At 37.1% G+C, this 25,013-nt stretch overlaps 2 protein-coding genes across 2 annotated transcripts; both read right to left on the bottom strand.

Annotated features, from left to right (window-relative positions):
- Positions 1–2,932: 2,932 nt before the first annotated feature.
- LOC145666090 (uncharacterized) lies at positions 2,933–3,394 on the bottom strand. The gene has a single exon (XM_081733183.1). It carries the CDS (start codon positions 3,392–3,394, stop codon positions 2,933–2,935), a length of 462 nt encoding a protein of 153 aa, XP_081589309.1.
- A 726-nt stretch (positions 3,395–4,120) lies between these two features.
- On the bottom strand, positions 4,121–6,219 carry LOC145666088 (uncharacterized). Its single transcript, XM_081733182.1, has 2 exons — positions 5,460–6,219; positions 4,121–5,160 (listed from the first exon to the last, which is right to left on the bottom strand). Exons 1-2 carry the CDS (start codon positions 6,217–6,219, stop codon positions 4,121–4,123), a joined length of 1,800 nt encoding a protein of 599 aa, XP_081589308.1.
- Between the last annotated feature and the right edge of the window lie 18,794 nt (positions 6,220–25,013).

Raw genomic sequence — 25,013 nt, 5'->3', positions numbered from 1 at the left:
ATTATTAATCCCCCTTATATTCGATGGAGGTGTAAGAGACATTGAAATTTCACCAAAATTACTATTACTATTATCGGGAAAGCCAGTACGATCAACCGTAACGTATTCCGAAAATTCCTCAGGAATATCAATAACCCAATCATTCAACTGCGAAGAACACATGATTAATAATATAACTAACAATTTATACATAAATATTAATATAAACAAATAATATATTATCAACAAAATACCTAAAGTACGGTAACACTACAGAGATAGTACCACTACACCAGCAACACCACTCAATATCAACTGAACAAAAGTAACTATGACTGCGATCAGAAATTTCGTTCATAAATATGAAATCCTCATAAATATTAATGCAAATTAAATCCAAATACTTATTTATTCAAGTTTCTGATTATCAATTCCGTGAACAAACTGTTTATTAATACTTAATACTTATTCACTTAACATCACAGTCCAAAGCAACCGAACTCTACTAAGGAGTAAACACTTATGCGGTTAAGTGTACAAATTAATCTTATTTTGAAAAAATAATGAACGCTATTTCTAAATAAACTCGTATTTTTTTTTTACTACTAAATGAATCAAAAAAAAACTCACTGAATGAACCGGAGTTGCGCTCGGAACTAACTTATAACGCGCCCGTAAAGAATCCGGTCAGCAGAGAAAAAAAAAACCTTCATCAATCGGGCGCTTTGGGTGCGGGACATCTAAATCTTCTTTTATACAAGATCTCAGCTCAATCCTCCCCAACAACCCTTACCTTTTATTGGTTCAATCAGTGTTTCTTTCTCCTTCAACTTTCAGTAGAAAATAGCGTACAAAAATTCGGCTGCAAAAATATAACACAAACAATAATATAATATATTGTGTGTATGTATATACACACAAATTTTGGAAATAATCACACCAAATCCTTGATTTTATTGTTTTTATTATATTCCAAAAGTAGATAACAAATATTTTATTAGAATAAAAAAAAACAAATAAGCAAATGCGTATTTGAATGCGATGTGAAACAACAAAAATTCCAACGATTAATAAATATATATATATAATATGACGTATTTGAACGTTACGTTAATCAACAGCAATTCCAAGGAGAAATTTAAATCTTTTATTTAATTCTTTGTATATATACGAATTCTTAACAGTTCTTAAAGCTATCTAATGACAATCTGAAACAAGCAAATGTCAATCGATACTGATTCACAAATTAAGGGGGGGGGGGGAAACCTCCACCTAACCTTATGTATTATATAATTGTACTTTAATTTCTTTCTTTTATTGAAAAATTTGAAAAGCAAATCAAGACTGTATAGACAAGAGACAATATATGAGCGGTCACGCCACACACTAATATCAAATGGTACTGGGATTGATCCAGTCAATTTATTAATATTAAATTTTTCAATTACTCTCTTTCTAATCCAAAACGTAGTATTTCCAGACGACAATGTAATGTTTCTCCTTCTTCCAATGCTGAAAACGTTATTACCAAGGATCGAGCTGAGATTTAAAGTAAAAAAACGGTAATTGAATACGATAACGGATCAGACAACTTCGCATTTATCGAACAACGGAAGAATCCTGCTTAAAGAACGAATACTACTAGACAACCAACAAGAACTAATGAAAACATATCCCTAACAGTTAACGAGGGTCACAAGGAAGTAAAATTGAAATAGTTCTTACCTTCTCAATAATGGTCTTATACCTTTCTTTACCAACTCTGTCTCGCTGTCCTCCTCTGAATGGAAATCGACCTTCGTTCTGGCTTACTAAACCAACTCCAAATACCACAAATAAGTAAGGAAAGACGTAAGATCCTCTCAAAAGGAATCAAATAACGTATTCAAGTAAACGGAATAAAGTGGAGTATTCGAATTTATATCGAATCTTGCTGCAATCAACGATCTGGTAATATAAGTAGTTATCCAAAAATCATTCACTTTCAATTCTTTCTTTTCAATACCAGAATTGAATTGCACTAGGAATTAAAACAATCCCTTGATTTTCACGACCCCACTTTCTTGCTCCACTTAATTTTTTTTTTTACAAGAGTGTTTCGGTTCACTCTTTCTTTTTTTACTTCCAGATATAACCGTTATTAATAATTATTAAACTTTGTCTCCTTTGAACCAAACATGCAAAATTCTCACGAAGTTACTAATACCGATTGCACAAACTCGTGTTCGTATTACGATTTCACGTTTCCTCTTGTTCACACTAGCCTCCATTAGACATCTTCACACCTTACAATTCCGAGCGCAACTCACCTTTTATTTTTCTCTTCTTTTTAATCGCCAGGATCTTTACTTTTTCAAAAATTTTAAAAATATGTTACAACAATTTTTCTCTCTTTCCTTCGATGTTTTACAATATAAGTTAAATTATTTTTAATTCTTCTGATTTGTAATAAAAGTCGTCCTGACGATTTTCCTCCAACTCAGATTCAGTGGCGGCTTTTGTTACAGAACACAATATGAAAAGTTGATATTTGAATACACGAGTATATTTATCTATTTGCATCAAACAGTAAACGAGAGAGCTTCACAATGGGGCGCTTTAAATCCCCAGCAGCTGTTCTTACGGTGACAGTTCGCACAAGTCCATCACTACTATTATGGATATCCTTGACACGACCTAGCCTCCACTGTAGAGGGGGGAGGTGAGGTTCCTTTAATAGCACCAAGTCTCCTTCTTTGAGATTATCACGTCGGATCCACCACTTTGGCTTCTGCTGTAGACGGGATAAATACTCTTGAGACCAGCGCTGCCAAAAGTGTTGTACCATTTGCTGCACTAATTGCCATCTCTTCAGGTGGGACATTTTCGTCAAGGTGAAATCTTGTGTCGGAACAGCAAGCATCGGTTCTCCTATAAGGAAATGTGCCGGTGTTAGCGCAGATAGGTCATTAGGTTATTCAGATAAGGGGATAAGCGGACGTGAATTCAAAATTGCTTCAATCTGGGTCAAGATGGTGTTCATCTCCTCATAACTCAGAGTTACATTACCTACAATTCTTTTAAGATGGTGTTTCACACTACGCACACCAGCCTCCCACAAACCACCAAAATGAGGGGAAGAGGGGGGATTGAAATGACATCTTATGCCCTTTTCGCTCAGGTAGGATGAAGTCAGCTGGTTTTCCTTCGTATGCACACTGTGTTGGATTAGGTCTCTGAGTTCCTTATTGGCTCCTACGAAATTCTTGCTGTAATCACTATACATATCACTAGGGAGCCCTCTTTGAGATACAAAGCGTTTTAACGCCGCTAAAAATGACGCACCGCTTGCGTCAGACACTAGCTCGAGGTGTATTGCTTTAGTAGCAAAACATACGAAAAGAACGATGTATGCTTTGTATTCGGCTTCGCCCATGACTGTTTTTCAATAGCAACGGTCCCTCATAGTCTTCACCTGTGTGAGAAAAGCATCTACTAGGGTTTACACGAGCCGAGGGTAACGGTCCCATAATTTGATTTTCTGTTCTGTTCTCGAACCGATGACACCTTACACATTTTCGAATGATGTTTCTTACTAAATTTCTCGCACCAATAACCTAGAATCTTTGACGAAGAATAGACAAAACTAGTTGAGGACCCCCGTGGAGCGTATTGAGGTGCTTCCTCTGAATTAAAAGCTCTGTAAGCTTGTGTTGTTTTGGTAATAAAACCGGATGCCTTTGACTATGGTGATTTTTGCATTTTGTAGTCTTCCTCCAACACGCAAAAGGCCCTTACTATCAATGAAAGGAGTCAGACACAAAACACGACTTTTGGCTGGGAGGGGTTTTCCATTTTTCAAACATTCCAGTTCCTCAGGAAATGTTTGCTTTTGAACTTGTTTCACTAAACACCTTGAAGAACCTTCCAACTCTTCTGCTGTTAATGGGCCTTGAAGCTTCTGAAGGGGATTTCTGCAGTTGTAGACAAAGCGAAGACAGCAGGCTACAACGCGTTTCACTTTGAGCAGAGATGAATAACGGCTAGTGATATCATCCACTGTAGCTGCACACATAGTACTGACACACCTTTTTCTTTCTTCCGCCACCTTGTCAGATATGAGGGGTGGTCCTGCAGCCGTTGGCAACACTGCATCATACAACTAGTTGGGACCGTTCCACCACAATGAATGACACAATAATTCACTAGGGTTCACACCCCTGGAGGCACAATCAGCAGGGTTTAGCAAGCCGTCTACAAAACACCATTCCGCTGCACGAGCTGTTTCTTGGATTTCCGCGAGACGATCCGCCAACGTTTTCCATTTGTCAGGGGAAGAAGTAATCCATGCTAACACAACCTGTGAATCGGTAAATGCTTTTACCTTTTGCATCTCAAACACAAGGGCGTTTGAGATTGCGTTGAGCAACTTCGCCAGCAATAATGCAGCGCACAACTCCAATCGAGAGAGAGAAACAGTTTTAATTGGAGCCAACTTTGTTTTTGCAGCAATTAGCTGCACACTGACCGTTCCGTTTGAAAGCTCGGCCCGCAAATACGCCACTGAGGCATAAGCCCGCTCGCTGGCATCTGAAAAGCCAATTACTTGGCATTTTTGAGTGTTGGGAGGTATGATGCACCGCTCAACCTTTGCTTCCTCTAATAGGGACAGTTCCTTGCAATATTCTTTCCACTCCGCACACATTGAACTAGGGAGGTTTTCATCCCATCCCAAGTTTTTCTTCCACAACGACTGCAGAAGCACCTTCGCCTTGATGGTTACCGGTGAAAGGAAACCAACTGAATCGAAGATTTTGGCGATCTCAGATAGTATCATGCGCTTGGTCCACACGTCGCGCTGCAAGGAGGAAGAAACACTGAATCCAAACTCGTCACTGACTGGTGACCACTGCACTCCGATGCACTTGATGGTATTGTCATCGTTGAAGTTAAAAGGCACAGACACTTCGCGCATATGAGACGGTACGGCTTCTAGCACTTCCAGTTCACTGGATGCCCATTTTCGCAACTCGAAGCCTGCTTTTTTCAGCAACTGAGTTAGCTGTTGTTGGAGCTCAATCGGTTCGCGCACAGTTTCACAGCCACCCAGAAAATCGTCCATAAAGAAGTCCCTCACTAGTACACTTGCTGCCAAGGTATAATTTTCACCGTCTGCTGCTATCTGTTGAAGGCACCTAGTAGCTAAAAAAAAAAAAAAAAAAAAAAAAAAAAAAAAAAAAAACTAGCAGAAGCAGTTCCGTATGTCACCGTTAATAATCGGTAGTCTTCTACAGTAGAGTTCGCGGAATTGTGCCACACAATTCTTTCAAAATCAACATTTTTTCTGTTTACTATCACTTCCCGATACATTTTGGCAATGTCCGCGCATAAGGTTACTTGATGTTCACGAAATCGCACCAAAAGTGGGAAAACGTCGTCTTGTAGCTTCGGGCCCACTATTAGCCGTTCATTGAGAGAAATCCCGGATGTTGTCTTCGCACTGCCATCAAAGACCACTCGTAATTTTGTTGTTGAACTCGTGGGTTTTAGAACTGCGTGGTGGGGGAGGTAACAGCTCTTCTCAGGTGCCACGTTCTTCTCTTCTGGGGGAACAAGCTCCATGTGCCCCAACCTCAGATATTCTTCCATGAACGCAGGATATTGTTCCTGAAGTTGAGGTTGTTTTGCTAACTTGCGTTGACAATGTAACAATCTTCTGACTGCAATGTCACGTGATTTTCCCAAGGGCGATGCATTCTTCTTGAATGGTAATCTCACTACATAACGGCCATATTCGTCATGGTAGTGAGTATCTGCAAAATGTTTTTCAGAGTTTTTCTCTTCTTTGGACAAGTATTTTTTGGGAGTAAGGTCTTCTAGCTCCCAAAACTTACGAAGGGTTGTGTCCACTTCACATGACGCACGATATGCCGCCACTGTTACGGCTCCACTTGTGGTACCTATGCTACCAGAAAGCACCCAACCAAGGACAGTCTCTAGAGCTACGGGTGTACCCGGTGGTCCAACACGCTTTCCACCGAGCATTAATAATGGAAACACATCCGCTCCAAGAAGCACGTCAATGGGGCCCACTATATTGTAAGTGGGGTCCGCTAGCTTTAACCCTTTCAAATGTGGCCAATGTGAAGCACTGGCACAGGGTTGCTTTGGGAGATCAGATGTTACCTTCGTCACTACAATCGCTCTCGTTTCGAACGTTTCGTTCATCTGACCTAACGGTTGAAACTGCAAGTCCACCATAGCTTTTGCAGATCCTACCCCTGCTCCCGTTATGCCCGAGATCACCACATTGGATTTTATTTTTTGTAGTCCGAGCTTTTGCACGCACTTTTCGGTTACAAAACTAGTCTCTGACACACAGTCTAACAGAGCTCTGAAGGGATATGACACACTGTTTTTCCCTTTATTTTTACAATCGCTGTGCACAATAAAACATGCGGCACACTTGCTTCGGAAGCAAAATGTGACGTGACACTAGAATCATGCTCTGGTAACGCATCATCTCGTTCAAAATGTAACATTGTATTGTGCCTTTTTTCACACTTGCGGCAATTTCCGGATGAACAACTGTCCTTCCGACAAGACTTGCGCATACAATTGAGATACAAGTTCTTTTCTTTCACGAGAGCGATACGCTCCGCCTCTGAACGTTTGACGAACTCGGAATACCTGTATAGTGGATGGTTTGAATTACACAGGTCACACAAACTTTGGGTCCGTTGTGCAGTTGTCACATGAGAAGATGCAAGCCAGAAATGTCGCCAGCTTGTCGAAAGATGGCTGTTCACTGGAATTTAACGAAAGTTCCCACTGCCTTCGCGTCTCACTGTCTAGTTTATCCTCGGTGTGATAAGCTAAAATCACGTCCCAGTGCTCCACTGGTTGCTCAAGCACTTTCAGCGATCGAGTACACTCCATCGTTGTGTCAATTAATTTGCGCAACGCTGTTGCCGATTCTTGCTGAATGGGTGGTTGCGTAATTAAGCGTTTGAGAATTGAATTCACAATTTCACGTTTATTGTGATACCGCGCGTTCAGAATGTCCCATGCTTCTTTGAAATTACTGTTCGTAATTTGCATCGCCTGAAGGAGTTGGGCTGGCTCCCCCTTCAGGGATGTTTTTAGATATTGCACTTTTTGAGCACCAGATAATTTATCGTTGCTGTGTACTGAGGCTACGAACAAATCGTGGAAGGAAAGCCACTCGAACAAATTGCCTGTAAATGTGGGTAACTGTATTTTTGGCAATTTCACCTCACTACTTTGCTTTGTTTCTGAAGAAGAAACCGAATTGTTTTCCACAACTTGTAAATCCCTTAGCACCACACATATCTCCAGTAAGCTGTTGCCCATCTCCGCTAGCTCTTCTTCTTTTTGAAACTGCTCGTCATTTGAAATGGTTGCAATTTCATCCAGAAGCTTCGAACAATCCCGTTGAAGGTCACTGACCCTTTTCTGGTGAATCGCTATGAAGCTGGTTTCTGTTGTCGATAAAGCAGCGATCGCTTTCTTCTCCCGCGAGATTTTCGCTTTGAGAGTCCGTTTTTTGATTGCTAGAGCTTCCATAGTTATTTGTTCACACGACACAAAAAATTTTAATTGAAATTACTCACACTCTGTCTGTAATGACTGTGTCCTACACTGATCCACGACCGGAGGACCATTAAATTTGTACGAACCAAGCAAAGGTATTTTGCTATGCACATATATTAAAATTAGAAGGTTCTATAACTTAATATATATTATTTATTAATAACTGGATCAAACAAATAATTATAACTGTAAGAACACATTAAATTCAAACTATGGAAGCGGTATTGTCCACTAAACACTGTAGGCACGACGACGACCACACGTTCACATCATAGGGACGCACACACACAAAAGCAACTGGTCTAATGGCTCTTTTTGTCCGCCCAAAGAGAAGAAATTCCGAGGGTTGACAAAAGTGAACCCCGGAGCCCTCTGCAAGAGGGCAAAATTACTATCTAAGGACCAGATCTTCAAGGAAGGGCGATCGGCCCGAACACTGGGGGTGATTTTTTTTTTTTTTTTTTTTAAAGCAAATCACTTTGACGGTAGAACTTAAACTTCTTTCACATTGAGGCGGCGATTTGCAGTCGCCAATTGCGGCAGTTCGCCGCGTGAGAAATGTACCCTTTTATATTACGCGGCGTTTTGCCGCGAATGAAAAATATGCGAACATGGTTGCTGTACAACTGAAGAAACAAAACCTTGTGACTCTGTGGTGGTTGCAATGGAGAGATGCAAAAAGTGTCTTCTACTTGCCTTGTTAAGACAGTCAGAAAGCAAAAAAAGAAAAACTTTTTTTTAGAGAAATTGTATCTTGAAGGAGATTTTTCTATATGTTTTCACAATTGATAGACTTGAGCAAAATAGCGGCCAGGTCTGGATATTTAAAATACCATCCCGATATTCAACTATTGTGACTGGGAAAACCAGGATAAAGTCTAAGAACAGTCGGTGATTGAGATCTATCCCAGAACCCCAAGTCAACACTCAACCACTGAGCCCAAGGCTGGTCTGTAGGTATTATTATTATTATTATTATTATTATTATTATTATTATTATTATTATTATTATTATTATTATTATTATTATTATTATTATTATAGTTATAGTATTTCAGGTTTATTCGTTTGTTTTAAGTGTTCCGACTATTGACTCGAGTCTCTTTAAAGCACTGCTCTAGTCCTTGAATTCAAGGGACTATTCAAGGAATTACACCCACAGAAGTGTTAAAAGTTATAAAATATATAAAATACGGTATATTTATCAAATATCACATAATCAAAGTGATGCTAAGTTACAGTATTATTACTAAAATCCGGATTACGAATTTTTATGTAACAAAATATATATAGCAAAGTAGTACATAAATATATAGCAAAAGACTGTAAAATATGCAATATTGTTGAAATATTTGATAGTATATATTTCAATTTTGGAGCACAAGAAATTTATAGAATTACAAGCTCATTTGCCCAGCGCTGCCCGCACATATATCCCAATCTTCCATTAAATAATTAAAAAAAAATAATTTGTATTGATTTGGACTCTTTTTAATCAACGACCTATGGATTCGACACTTCGGTAGTATCGGTCGTTTTCGATTATTTTTACATATTATCTTTTCTCATATATTGTATGTAACAAGTTTGGTTAAAAGCACTCCAGGTGTTCTAAGCTAGAACATAACCACATACACAAACACACTCCACACACACACACACACACACACACACATATATATATATATATATATATATATATATATATATATATATATATATATATATATATATATATATATATACGTAAAACACACACACAGCCATATTATCACAACCACTCTCTACTCTTTCCTGGCAACACTTGCTACCTCCCCCAATACCCAAGCGGCAAATCGCCGCCTATATGTAAAGAGCTCCATTGCTTTCAATGTCTCGCTTCGCTATACGCGGCAATCTGCCGCGCCGCTTTCTAGCAGGGAGAGGCGGATGTTTTTCCTCGCCGCGAAAATTTGCGGCGACCGCCGCGCATATATGAAAAGCTCCATTGCTTCAAATATATTTCTACCTTGTGCGACAATTCGACGCCGCCGCGAGCCGCAGTTCGCCGCCAAATGAGAAAGGGCTGTTAGGGTAGGAGTAGGGGATGGAAAATGTACAAAAATAAATAAAATTTAATAACTCTTGAACCACCTGACCGAACTCGATCTCATTTTCAACATAGATGAAGATCGGACCTGAGGTAGTTTCTGTCATATACTTTGACGGTGCAGTTTAGGGGAGGGGGAATGAAAGATATTTTAAAATGATCGAAAATGACCGATATTAAAATGGAGTCTATAGTTTTAGGGGTCGCTGAGATAAACAGTGACACTTCCGATGCTATTTAAATCCAAGTTCAGCTCAGTAGCTTGGCGGAGGGAAGAGAAGATATATAAAAACGATAGAAAATGACAAATATTATTGTCGAACCCATAGTTTTCCAGTTCGCTGAGTTAAATACTGACACTTCCGGTACCATTTACGACCAAGTTCAGCTTCGTAACTTGGGGAGAGGAAGAGACATAATAATAATCAAAAATGACCAAATATTAGTGTCGAATTCATAGTTTTCGGCGTCGCTAAGGTGAACAGTGATACTTCCGATCCCGTTTAAATGCAAATTCAGCACCGCAATTTGGGAGAGGAACGAGATATATAAAATTATCGAAAATTACCATTATCAATGTCGAACTCATGATTTTCGATGTCATTGAGATGAACAATGACACTTCCAATGCCGTACCACGCAACATGAGGGAGAAGGAGATATATAAGTTTATTGAAAATGACCGATATTAGTGCTGAATCCATAGTTTTTGGGGTCTCTGAGACGAACAGTGACACTTCTGATGCCGTTTAAATTCAAATTCAGCCACGCAACTTAGGGAGGAGGAGGGGAGAGAAATATAAAAATAATCGAAAATGACCGATATCAGAGAGCGCTTTACTAATCGTAAAAAGTGAATGACTAACGAAATATATTATTATTATTATTATTATTATTATTATTATTATTATTATTATTATTATTATTATTATTATTATTATTATTATTAAGATTAACCCAACGAAGTGGGCAATTGATGCTAGTAATCCATATTCACAAGTGAGACTTCAAATAACTTGAAATTCGATACCGTTATTTTGTACAGTAAAAGCTCCTTATTCGCGCTTCCATCATTCGCGTTTTCACTATTCGCGGATTTAAAAAAATGCGACCCAATACCTATATTCAAGGCTAAAGATTTCTTTATTCGCGGATATAATCAGTACGTACATACGTAATAATAAAAAGGATCCAATAGGTATCCAACCGAATATCCTTTGTAAACGCCGTCAAATGGACTAATAAAATGTAAAATAGACCTTATTACAACTTTGCCTAAAGTATGTTCTTAAATGATATCGCCGCTTTATTGGTTCGGACTTTGACTAAGCCGCGTTCGCCGCGATCGGTGTTTTTGAGAATGTAAACAAACAGAATGAAAGCAACCTTGTTACTCAATGAATAAAGTATATTTTTAAATGCCGCCACATTATTAGACGTTCCGTCTTTTGGTAAGAGCCGTTTTGCGTGTTTTATTGTTTCGTCTTTCCATTCGTTACAAAAATTGTGATCGAGTAGCACGTCTCTACCGCTGTCTTCCTAATTTATACAGTAATGTCAACTAAAAAAGAAAAAAGAAAGAAACGACTTTCGACACGAAAAAAATCTGTGTTACCGCTTAAAGTAAACATAGAAATGCTTGATCGTTTACGCCTTGGAGACTCGTTTGCATCCATATCACGCTCATTCAATGTCAACGAATCAACTGTACGCTCGATAAAATAAATCCGAAGATAAAATAAGGTCGTCTGTAGCTTCAACTTCACTGTCAGCGAAAATTGTTCGTGATCCAGCAATAGAAAAAAATGGAAGTGGCGTTGTCATTATGGATCGAAGACTGCAACCAAAAAAGGGTGCCCATGAGTGGTCCAATGGTCTGGGAGAAGGCAAAGCGTCTTTACGCTCATTTTAAAGAACCTGATAGTAGTTGTAGTGGTGAATGTACAGATGGAGGATTTCAAGCATCGGAAGGTTGGTTCAATAAATTTAAGGTGAGACAATCCTTGCATAACATTAAAATCGTTGGAGAAGCTGCATCTGCAGACACTGCTGCAACAGAACGATATCCAGAAGAATTTGCAAACTTAGTAGCTGATGGAGGATACAAACCTGAGCAAGTATTTAATGCAGAAGAAACTGCACTGTTTTGGAAGAGAATGCCAAACAAAACATTCATTTCTAAAAGCGAAAAGTCTGCTCCTGGATTTAAGGCAGCAAAGGATACAGTTACACTGCTGCTATGTTCTAATGCATCTGGAGATTGTCATTAAACCAGATGCTTTACAGATCGTTAAATCCTCGGGCTTTACAAAATCAAAACAAGGACGACCTGCCAGTGTTTTGACGTGCTAATAAGAAAGCGTGGGTTACAAGCGCTATTTTTTGTGACTGATTCCTGAATTGTTTTGTTTCTGAAGTTGAAACTTAGTTAAAAAAAAAAAAAAAAAAAAAAAAAAAAAAAAAAAAAAAAAAACATAATTTAGACTTTAAAGCAGTTCTAGTTTTGGACAATGCACCAGGTCATCCTCGCGAACTTGAAACTATGCATCCAAATATAAAAGTGACATTTTTACCTCCCACCACGACGGCTTTGCTTCAACCTATAGACCAAGGAATAATCCAGGCCTCTAAGCTCTATTACATTAGACAGTGGTAGAGCGTTCACCTTAGGTGCTTGGGGTCCCGGGTTCGATCCCAGCCCCGCCAAGTGAACTTTGTGGTGGACAAACACCGTGTGCGTGGGTTTTCTCGGTGTTCTCTCGTTTCCTCCCACTTTCTTCATTCCACCATTTCATTCATTTCTCATAATCACCGTCTCCTTTAGCCTAACCGGCATAACCGTGGGACGTAAAACTCAAAGATTTCATTTCATTTCTATTACATTAGATAAACCTTCAAAATCGTATTGGATAATATGGAATGTAATCCTGATATGAATGTTATGGAATGCTGGAAGAAATTTGACATAGCAAAATGCATCGTAAACAAAAAGAATCATTGGAAGAACTAAAGCCACATATATTGAAGTCGTGCTCGAAAAAAACTGTGGCCTGTTCTGACTGCGGAAAATGACGAAGAATGTGTGCAAATTCAAACTTTGACTGCAAACATAGCCGAAATTGCGAATGGAATAGGACGAGATGGGTTCGAAGAGATAGAATCAAGTGACATTCAGGAATTGCTTGAATCGCAAGATGAAGATTTGACTGAAACCGACTTGGAGGAAATGTTAAATTCACAGCCCATTGAAGAAGCACTGGAAACGTGACATTTAATTTAAAAAATCTTAGTGAAGGTTTAAGAATGGGAAATGAGCTTTGTGATTTCTTTATGAAAATTGATCCATCTATGGAACGAAGTCTTATTTTTAAGAGGCAAATTGCTAATGCCACTGCTGAGTATCAGTCTGAATTGAAGGAGCTTTTAAAAACTGCCAAGCAAGAAAAAATTACAAAATTCTTGAAACTATTGCCTAAGCCTGAAGATAATAATTAATCAATATGGTCAACAACTTCAATTACAGTAAATTGATTTTTTTTATATATGTATTTGTTTTTTTTTATTTTGTCACCTAGGAACGTGTCCCCTATAATCCCATGTAAATTACCATTCCGTATTCACGGTTTCTGTATTTGCGGCATATTTATGGAACATATACCCCACGAATAAAGAGCTTTTACTGTATTTATAATACAGGTCAAAAAGTATTTATATCAATTGAGTTTACACAAAAGACATAGACAGTTGAACCGTTTTCAGTTTTCACTCAAATTATTCTAAAATGTTAAGAGGTTTGATTATAATAACTATTATTTTAATTTTCTCTCTCTCTCTCTTTTTTTTTTTTTTTTTTTTTTTTTAGTCAATATTGCTAAATGTATAACCATCTTCATAATAGCTATTCTCCCATTGTTGGCAGGTTACTTGCTGCAACTGAAAAGCTTCGACGCTCGGTGGTTCTCAGCTAGTCTCTTCGTCTTGACGTAGCAATTTTCTGTTTTAATACCTTCGTTCAACTAGTCCCCTTCGCTCCCTCCCTCTCTTTCCTTCCACAATATCTTCTAGCACGTCCCTCATAATACAGTTCCTCCTCAGCCAATATCCTAACCAGTTCCTCTTCCTCCTCTTAACAATATCTAAAATTCTTCTTTTTTTCCCCTACTGATATTTTTATTAACACCTCATTCGTTGTCCGTTCAACACAGCTAATTCTCTCCTTTTTTCTCCATGCTCATGTATCGAAAGCCTGCAATTTTTTAATCACTTTTGCGTAATGTCAATGTTTCTGCCCCATAGAGTACATATTGAAATCAGTAAAACAAAATCTCAATATTTAATTGGAAGTTTGATTAATGCAAGGTTTAGTTAATCGTGGTTGAAAAGAAAAATCTTACGCCTTTACAGTGTAAAAATAATTTTGCAATTTATGGTATTTCAATAATCTGTGTCATCTTGATTTTCTTTCATGCGTCTCAGGGGTAGCCTCCCCAGTTTGGGAACCAAGGAGTGTTGGATCTATTAAAAAATATAAACAGATTACGAAACATTGTGATTTAGGCATATTTGAAACATTATATTACATTACATTGTATTTCCGTTATTATTGGCGCATTGTAGAATTTATTATCCCTTATATTCATAGTAAAATTTACCTATGAAAAGCTCGAGATTTCTTAAATGCAAGACTTGCAAGAGTATAGCATGCAAGTCCAAGACCAAGACCAAGACCACCCTGGTCTTGGTCTTGCATTTGCTCATCACTAGCCGTGAGCAAAGGAGGTATAAAGTGCATTTTGCACCTCTACTAGGGATTTGAACTGGCGTCCTCTAAGGTGATCATCCAAGGAATTGAAAAGGTGATAATTGGACGGAGCAATGTCCGGGGAGTATGGCGGATGCAATAGTGTTTCCCATCCGCGGCGAAGAATGGTGTACCGGGTCATCCTATCTACGTGGTGTTTAGCGTTGTTCTCTAACAGGAGGACCCTTTACGATTCAGAAGTGCTGGCTCCAGAGTTTTGAGTTTTTCTTGAACACAGCTCAACTGCTGATAGTCCAGGAATCTTAGCATTTTTCTTCGGAAAAATTAGAAGCCAAGGTTTTTCTTCACAAAAACGTTCATTAGGACATTCTAAATGACATATCAAAAGTCCCAGACTTTCTGATTTACACTTCCCCTTTTTTCGGGAGGTGGAAGTGGGGGAGGAAAACGCAATTTAAAATACAATCAAATTCAGCTTATTTGCATGTTAACCTAAATATTCCGAATAAAAAAACAAAATTTACCAGGAACGCTTAGCACATTTGCTTGTAAATGTTTCACAGGAAATCCAAAGAATATCGGGTCGGATTTCTTAAATATGACGTCATCAAAATGGCCGACACCAGAATTTGTAGTGTTTTGTGGGAATGTTTATAACTTTCCGCAGAATAGTGGTAAAACCGTCGCTTTTGTTTCAGATTGAAGATAATTAATTACCAAATGTATGGAATGAAAATGTTGTCTGTATCGTTAATTTCTTTCGAGATACAATAACAAAAAAAAAAAAACTAGTTCTTGATTACCTGGTTTTAAGTGTAAATGCAAATAACTCAGTAATCATAAAATATTTCAAAATATATCTTCAAACAATAGTTGTAGAGCATTATAAAGCCTTTCCAACGGTACCTATACCTGCATTTTTTTGAAATGTAAGGAAGGTATGTTTTTCTATTTAATAGACCGATTCTTGTAAAGACAATATAAGCCTACTTTTTTTAAAAATTTTGAAAACAATTGGGTGTAAGATTCAATATCGCATTAGCATCCGTAAGTCACACACACCCCAGACACAGATGCAAAAATGAGGATTTACAATTCGGCGATAGATTCTTATCGTTTGTAGAATGAGAAATGTAAAATTCAGAGTAATAATCAATAAGAAATGTAAACTATTCAACTTACCTGAAATAGTTTAGTTATTGAGTTCCTTTGCAGATTGATAAATAATAATTGTAATTATAGCAGGTTCACCTGGTTTGTCACCTCTATTTCTTCGGCGTCCATGAATATTTCACGTTCAGAGATTCCTTCCGTTGGAGTAACATTCAAACAGGATTGTATGTGACAATTTGCATAAGCAAGAGAGCAAAACAGACCGAGCTTTCGACATTCACACACATTGCCGCATCCTTTAAAACACGAACAGAAAATCATTTTAAAAGGGACGGTGGAGCAGGTGGCTGCGTTGATCGAATTGGTACTAACAAATTGTCTTTCATAACCCAACCCTACTCCTCAGGATTTAGTTGGTTTCCAAGCCATATTTGTACGTGGTAATAAACCCGAAACAAATGTTGTTGTGCTGCAGCTGAAGTCGGTGGTAGGGCTTTTAAATCGAAAGACTTATTTCTCTTCACTGATTTGGAGAAATAATGATAACGGTAATCATTTAGTGAAGTGTAATTTGCAGATGCACCGTATAACCCCCCCCAAAAAAAAAACTGTATGCCATTTTCAGTTATTTCTGCATGGGAAAAATTACTTCGATTAAAAATTTCTACGACATGTTTTAAATCTTGACGTTTTTGTAACAATTTCAAACAAGCTGATTTCCCCTTCTGAAATATGGCAGATGTTCCATCACAGCCTGGAAAAGCATGTAGAAATAAAATGTGATTTTTGCATACACCTTCTAAACTCCTTGATGAGTAAATCTTCGGCTCTGTCTTTCCTTTTCCTGGCTTCAAGAAAAAATATTCTAAATTTGGCGGAGTTCTCGCTGTCATGATTACTAACAAATCAATATCCTCACCAACAATAACTGTAGAATTAGAATTAATTTTTGATATCGTTAGTGCGGTTTCTACAATGAGGACATCAGCATCATTCTCTGCTTGTTTGACATCAATATTGGCAGGCATGAATTTATCAGTGAGCAGACCAATCAACCTACTTTTGTTGTTTGCATTGGCGAGAAGGTTTTCTTGGCTCGTAGTCGCAACCATGTTTCCATTAAATATAATTGTTGTTGATGCTGCTTTCGAGCACCGTCGAAGTTGCTTCATGCCTTTTACATTTTTGTGAGAATTACCATATCCATCAAATACGATGACAGTGTTTTGACCGAAGTGTTTTTCCACATATGCCACATATTTATCACAAATATCCATGAAATATTCGTTTTGACGCCACACCACTCGATGAAGAAGGAACCCTCCATCAATGACGTAGTTTGCGTTTCCGAGATCAGGATGAACATTAGTCGGGTTGAAGATGTTGAATAAGGATTATTTCTTCGTTTTTCTCATTTTAGTTGCATCAGAAAGAGCCATTGGGTAAGGAGCCAGTTCGAAATTTAAACATGCTCGAAGGTCATCATCTGCTCTTTTGATTACGCTGAGTCGTTGAAACAGCAGCAGTGGATCGACAGGCACAATAACATCATGTACCTTAAGGTGACTGTTCACTGTTTAAAGAGAAAGAACCCTATTAGTACGAGAATACTTTATGTCATGAAAATTGTCACAAACTTTTCTTTCCATCATGGTTGCTCCAATGTTCAGTGCATCGTAGCAGTTTATCTTCTCCATATTACCTGTAACCCCTGTTGCTATAGACATGATCACTTGTACGTTTGGGAAAGGGTTGTGGGCATTGAACCACTCTGATACTTTCCGAACATCTTCTTGGTCCCGTTTGATTCGAGATTCTCGTGCATCTATATCCTGTTCTTCACTTGCAAACGAAATCCCACAAAAGTTTTCTAGTCCTTCAGAAATGTTGCTCGCACTTAACAAACCAACAACAAACTTAGTTAGGACATTCCATTTTGTACTTCTTCCATGCACAAAGCCTCTTCGTATCTTTGAAGGCTTCATGAGTGACTGTTCTATTACCATATCTGTTGGAGTTCCACTAAAAAAATTGTCTGATCGCTTAACGGTGAAAAAGCTTGCAGTAAATTTTCTATAGATGTCTCCATCCATTAAGTTCTCCAACTTTACCATGTCTTTGTCAAACAAGTTGGCACTTTTAGCGTACAAAAAATGTCCTGTGGCGTGGAAATACGGAATCATCCTCTTCACTGCAGACAAATATGCCTTCCAGTCACCCATCCTCTCTGCCCTAATAAACTCTTTGAGGATTAACACAGTGTCTAAATACTGATCCCATAATTGTGCAGTTGGACCTCTCTCTTTTAGTTGGTTATAGTTACAAAAATGCAGGTGCAGGTACCGTTGGAAAGGCTTTATAATGCTCTACAACCTTTATTTATAGACGTATTTTGAAATATTTTATGATTACTGAGTTATTTGCATTTACACTTAAAACCAGGTAATCAAAAACTAGTTTTTGTTGTTGTTGTTGTTGTTGTTGTATCTCGAAAGAAATTAGCAATGCAGACAACACGTTTCATTCCGTACATTTGGTAATTAATTATCTTCAATCTGAAACAAAAACGACGGTTTTACCATTATTCTGCGGAAAGTTATAACCATTCCCACAAAACACTACATATTCTGGTGTCGGCCATTTTGATGACGTCATATTTCCGAAACTCAACCCGATATTCTTTGGGATTTCCTGTGAAACATTTACAAGCAAATGTGCTAAGCGTTCTCGGTAAATTTTGTTTTTTTTATTCGGAATATTTAGATCAACATGCAAATAAACTGAATTTGATTGTATTTTAAATTGCGTTTTCCTCCCCCACTTCCACCCCCCGAAAAAGGGGAAGCGTATATCAGAAAGTCTGGGACTTTTGATATCCCATTTAGAATGACCTAATGAACGTTTTTGTGAAGAAAAACCTTGGCTTCTAATTTTTCCGAAGAAACGCCCATTTTTTGACTAAAGTTCCTGGACTATGACAGTACACAGTTGCATTGATGCTTTGACCAACTTGTAGCAGTTCCCGATGCACGATTACGCGAGCAGTCCACCAAACACACAGGAGGACATTCTTCTGGTACAGTGCGGTTTCAACTGTTTTGAAACCGTTCATGAGATGCTAACCAATGAAGATGGCACCGTGAAGCTTCATACATGACCCACTTCCCATCACATGTCAACACCCTGTCCAGAAATTGCACCTTCCTCAGACGGGACAGCAAAGAAATACAGGTGTCTGCTCACGTTGCCTTCTGGCCCGGAGTCAAATCATGTGGGACCCATCGACCGAACTTGTAGTGATTCCCGAGTTAATGGAAGTACTGCCGAATGATTTCTACACTCACACTGCATTGTAATCCCAGTTCCTCATACGTCTGGCCACTATTTGCTTTAATTTTGGCCTGAAGATCTTCATTTTGTACATGTGTTTGTTTTTAGGCACGTGGTGCATCTTCGAGTAATTTCGTCACCATCCTTAAAATTGCTAGAACACCGCTGCACTGTCCGCGTAGTCACGACACCCTGTAACGATTGCAAAATCGTTACATTTTGGTTCATAGTTTCATTGTGGAAAATTACTTTTTTGTTTTCTTTTTTTTTAAAAATAAGAAGTTTGTTTTTGTTTTTGAAGAATTGTTTTGTTATATGTTGTTGGATTGAAATGAGAGTACTTTCATTGTAAAGAGCGTGAAAAAGGCTTTAAAACGATATATATATGTCTATATGTTAAACTGGTAATACTTGTAATACGGCAGAGAATCATTTTTTTTTTTTTTTTTTTTTAAATACACAACCACTTCAGTTTAGCGCAGGGGTCTGGAGTGACGTATGTAATGAGTTGGGCACTGCGCAGTAGCGAGAGTCTTGCTCCTATATATGGCATTCTGATCCGCTGCGCCTCATAACTGTATTGTAGTTTATTGAGCCAACACGGGTTGGACTCAAGAAATAGACATCATTACTTCGCGCCGAAAATTGTTCTTTTTAAAAAAACGTGGTCGAGAGTTCGTTATAGCTGTGCCTCGTTTAACTATGTGAAGTGTGTCTTAATTACAACTGTGATTCTAAAACTCAGTTCTAAATTACTAAGAGTTTTAGAAATATAAAATTAAATTGTGTCTAAATAAGTTCTGTAAAGTTAAATAAGTTAAAAGTGAAAAAGTTAATTGTGTTTCTAGTGTGTGGAGTAGTGATTAAGGAAGACGTATCTTGCAAGTGAATGAAATTAATAAGGTCTAAAATTCCTCTTAATAATACTTCCGTGTTAAACCCTTTTAAAGGCTTAAAACTACGTTAAATTCCTAACGCTGTTTTGTGAGAGACGGAACACGTGTATTACGTCATCGAGTCTAGTGCGTTTCTTGCTTTCGTTGTGCCACAGAAGGTCGAGTAAGAAATTTAACTGGGTAACTTTAAATGGGGGAAGAAAAATAAAACGTTAAATCAAGTATTAAAATTCCACTTTTTAAATTGCATACTCGCGTAGTAACTAATATAAGAAGGATTTCCATAACTTCTTTTCATTCATTACTAAACTTTGTCGGTAATTAATGGTAATTAAAATTACTAATTACTTTTAATTTCGTTCTATTTAATTTTAAAATCTAAAACAGTCTCTAATGACGTATTTAAAGTTTTGAAGAACTAAAGTAAAATATAAATTGGTATTTCCTGCTTTGGAAATAGGTTAACTAATTTACAGTGCTGTTAATGAAAACGTCACTAGTTACCTAGTTCAGTAATTAATTGCTGTTAAATGCATATACTTCTATTTTAGCTCTCTTGGATATCTCGGCTAGGTTTCAAACGTAAAATTGAAGTAAAACGAATAATTTTGATTAAATCTAGAACATACTTTCGGACCGAATAAATTTTTTGCTTAATTTTTAAATTCTTGAAATATTCGCGTGCACTGTACTGTATGGAATTGTATTGTAAGGAACAGTCCTTAAACCCAAGAGGATCTGGAGTTGAGAAATGGTAACTACCTCTGCTATACTGTCACTATTATTTCCTGCTGTATTACGGTAAGTGTGAAGTAGTAATGCTAGTTAAAAGTATTGTAGTTAGTTAAATAGTTTTATAGTAGTAAAAGCACTGCGTACATTCCTTAACTAAGAATTACTGAGAGAATTAAAGAGAGAAATAGTTCAAAGGTTAATTTTTAATAAATATACGAGGCTACTTCGAAAGTCACGATACCTTTTTGTTAAAGTTAGATTAAATTGATTGACGTGGTTGTTATCTTGCTGTTTATGAATTATAGAATTCAACTTAGCGTTTAATATTTAATGAATTGAGAGTTTTGATTGTGTTATCCTCATTCAAAATCTATTTATTGTAAATGATCTCTGCCTTGCAAAAAGTAACTGTAGTTGTTAGAGTAAAGGTTTTTCCATTAAAATTTTGAACACCTCCTTCGAAATGAAGAACCTAATAAGAATTTGTTTAATTGTTATAACTACTCTGAAGGAATCTGAATTGCATTAAATATTTTAAATTAACACTTCTGGAATTTCATTAAATAAAATCTGTAATTCTAATCACCCACCTTCACTCAGTTTAGGGAGTAAGATTGTTTGCTGGTGTGAATGGTACCTAGTTGTTATTTACTTGCTATAATAATATCTTTTTTACAGGATTTGTCCAATCAGGTGTGGTTAAGTCACTCGGGGTCACATTTAGTTTCCTTTTTAACTATTTCAGCTAATAGATGCAGGAAACATTCTGACCGCGATACCGAGAATTGTGACAAAAAAGATAAACTACAATACAGTTATGAATTTTGGTTTCGGTGATTCAAAACTTAGCCTGTAGATTAAGTCTATTGTAAGGTCACCGACCATTGTAAATAGAATTACAGTAACTGTGATTATTTTCATGATTGAAGTTAAATTCCGGATTTACGAAGTTAAGGATTTAAAAGTTAAGGTGTGTAGGATCTTTCATTGTGGGAGTCATTTCCGTAATTTTGATTGGGGGATAGGATTTTTAGGTCCTAAATTAATATTAATCTCCGCGTTTGCTTTTTTGAAGTCATTGTTGGTTAAACACAGTTCAGTTGATGATTGCATTTATATTTTTGCTAAAAATTTGGTTTGCTTATATAGAGTTTGAAAATTTCAGAGAAATTACTTGGAATTTATTAAAAATTATCAGAGTTAGATCCTTTGAGAAACAGTTTGAAGTTTCATAGCTCCATTAATAATAAAAACACGAGTGACTTGCAACTACACAAGCTGTCAGCTGTGGATGCTTTCTATTTACAATTGTTGTTCAATAAAGTGAAATTTAATAAAAATTTTGTCAACCTTTATTTGTACTGGCTTGCGTGCTAGAGATTGAATGAATGAGTTTCATTGTAGAAGTAGTTGTAGTGTAGCTAAATTGGAGTATTTATATATTGTCATAATTGAATTTATTTTTGTGTTACTACTTCCTTATTTAATTTGTACTGTGTGTTTAATTTACATTTTGTTTATTTATTGTGGTTTAAACATGGAATTTGACAATCGATCTATTCTTTCAAATGCTACTTCAGTTAATATTGAAGACCCTATGATAGAAGTAGTTGAAGTTGCTGACATGTCGACTCAGTTTTTACAGGAGAATATTGTAGCGCCACCTAGGTTCGAAAATGATATTGTTTACCAACTAAGCGATGAATTGGATAAACTGAAAATAGAAAATGGGGGTAATAGTAAAGGCGCAAACAGGTGCTTTGCAGGATTAGGTGCTTCTAGTAAATTACCGCAAAATTCTGAACCTTTTAGTCGAGTTGTCGATTCTCATCGCTATGCGAATAGAAATTTTACAGTACAACCTAACTTTATTGATAAATATCTTAGTCATAGAAGCGAACAGGCGGTAAGGTTTGAGCCTGGTAGGTCGTTTGAAGTTAATCATCAAGAACCATTTGATGAAGGTCATAATTTAGATAATCCTAATATACCAGTGGCGTTTAGTGGTTTAGGAGTAAATGATTATTGTCACATGCCAGATCAGAATCAACATTTAAATAAGAAGGAAATAAAATTTGATAATTTAAATCAAGAAAGTCAGGGAAATGATAGAAAATTTTTTGTTCCGCCTCCTCCCTTGTATTATAAGGGTGCTATCCCTAAGGTAAGAGACGTTAGGTCTCAAATGAAGTCTAGTGGTCACAATATTTGTAAAAACGACTTTGAAATAGAAACCGAAGTAAAACAAAGGGTACTTAACCAACAAAATTCAGGGAACCTTGAACAACCGCCTCAGTATGTAGACAGAGTGGGAACTCAAGTGTTTGATGGTATTCCTAATACGTATGGACATAGTCACGAATCAGTAAGGTCTCAATATTGTGAACCTCCTAGAGCCTTTATGCCTTTAAACACATACAGTGTTCCTGAGAGACTTCCGGTAGCAACAAACTGTGGGGATAATTGGAATCTTTTGATCCTTTAATAGATCAGTATGTTTTCAATAAGATTAGTGTTCTTATTGACACTAAACTTAGTTCTTTGAAAAAGATTGATGGTAATGATAGTTTTCAAGTATTTGAATTGATGTTTATTTTAAACGATCTTGTTTTAAATTACAACTTCCCTTTAAGAATGATCTTGTATGCAGTTTCTGTTAAAACTTCAGGGTTGTTGTATACAGAAATAATGAATAGTCTTACATTAAATAAAACTTGGCCCGAATTAAGGATGACTTTGTTGAATAAATTTATTTCTTTAAACGTTAGGGGATATTTAATAGGAGTTAAAGTATATAGGCCAATGAAACCTAGTGAACATGTGATGGAATTTATAGATGACGTGTATAATTCAGCCAAGGTCTTAAATGTAGGGTCAAGCGAGTTTGAAATCTTGGAAATTATCATTCATGGTTTGAATCCTGTGTATAGGTATAAATGTTTTTCAGATAGGATTCCACGAAACCTTACTGAAATGAAAAATATAATTGAGCAATTTGATTTGTACAAAAGATCAAAAAGGGAATACTTAGAAATTAATTCATCTAAAAACAGAAACTTAAAAACTTGTTTTGTTGCAAATGAAGATCAGGAGGTAAGGGTGGCCAGTAGTGGTCCATCAGCTGAGAATGCTTATAAAGGCAATAGATTTAAGCTTAATTGTCCTAATGGAGGGAATAGGTTTAAGGATACCATGAATTATAGATCTAATAATAATTCTAAAAAAGTTTCTGAAAATAATTTTTCAAATAATGTCAATAAGAAAAACTTTGAATCTGAACAGGGTATAACATGTGTAAGTGATAATAATGTGAGGTTGTACTCAGGTAAGTCAAACCAACTCAGTCCCAACACGGGAAGTCCTGGGAAATCCATAAATGACAGAAAGAGTGTAAAAGCATCTCCTACGTACAGAGTGCCTTCTAGTGGAGATAATTGTTCTGCAACCTTTGTGATTGGGTCCATTAGTGATGAGAGACTTCCTCTTTGTATTGACAGCGGGAGTTCTGTAAATTTAGCATCGTCGACTCTAATTAATCAAATTAGTCATCTGATTAAGAGGCAACGATCGGTTCCGTCGATGAAAATGAATTCAATGATGTGTTCTAATGTGACAGAACCAAGAGAAGTCACTGTGGACTTGAACTTAGGTGGATTCAGATTTGAAGTGGACTTCGTAGTGATAGCTTCATTACCCTGTGATGCGATCTTGGGTACTCCGTTTTTGCGTTCAACTGGTGCCATGCTTGATGTATTTGGAAATAAACTTTATTTTCGAAACCAAAGAAGATACGTTCCTCTGAGATCGATGGAGACTTTAAAGAATTTCTTTGAAGTAGATGACATCCATGGTTCGAGCGGCTTGAAGGATGAGGGTCTGAAGCCTGTTTGTATTTATCTACATGGCTTCCGTCGTCGAAACAACTTCATCCCTTCCGTTCCTTCAGTGGTGTCTGGTGCTAGGGAGATTGGAATCCAGTGTGAACCAGTTCCTAATTTGGACTATCCGGAACCTGAAGATACAATAGTTAACACTTTTCCAACATCAGTTTCTGGTCTTGTGGATCAACTTGGACGTGTTAATGGACTTCGTGATCATACTAGAAAGAACCAAATAGCTAAAATCGTCTTAGCAACTGGTGAAGTGTACGCCGACAAGGATGGAGTGTTAGAACTGGTAGATTCAGGTGAAACCAAGAATACTAACGAATGGAGTGAATCCTTTGAAGAAGAATTTAGTGAAAGATTTAAGAAGTTAAAACAACAACTTGGACTGGAATCTTCGAGTGACATAATAGTTTGTGAGAAACCACCACTTGAAGAAACTGAAATTAACTTGGATAACAAAGAACTTCATGAACCTGAGGATGAATCTCCTATTGGTAGTTCTTCGGAAGATGATAGTGATTATTGGATTGATCCAGATATAGAGTCATTTGTGCGATCTCTCAAACAGGATTTTCCTGATGTTGTGAGTGAGAAGGTGGGCTGCCTCAAAGATTTTAAATGTAAATTGT

Source organism: Thermobia domestica, chromosome 12 (assembly GCF_964235325.1).
Source record: "Thermobia domestica chromosome 12, izTheDome1.hap1.1, whole genome shotgun sequence".
In the NCBI taxonomy this organism is placed as follows: Eukaryota; Metazoa; Arthropoda; class Insecta; order Zygentoma; family Lepismatidae; genus Thermobia; species Thermobia domestica.
This window is presented reverse-complemented; position numbering and strand designations above follow the sequence as displayed.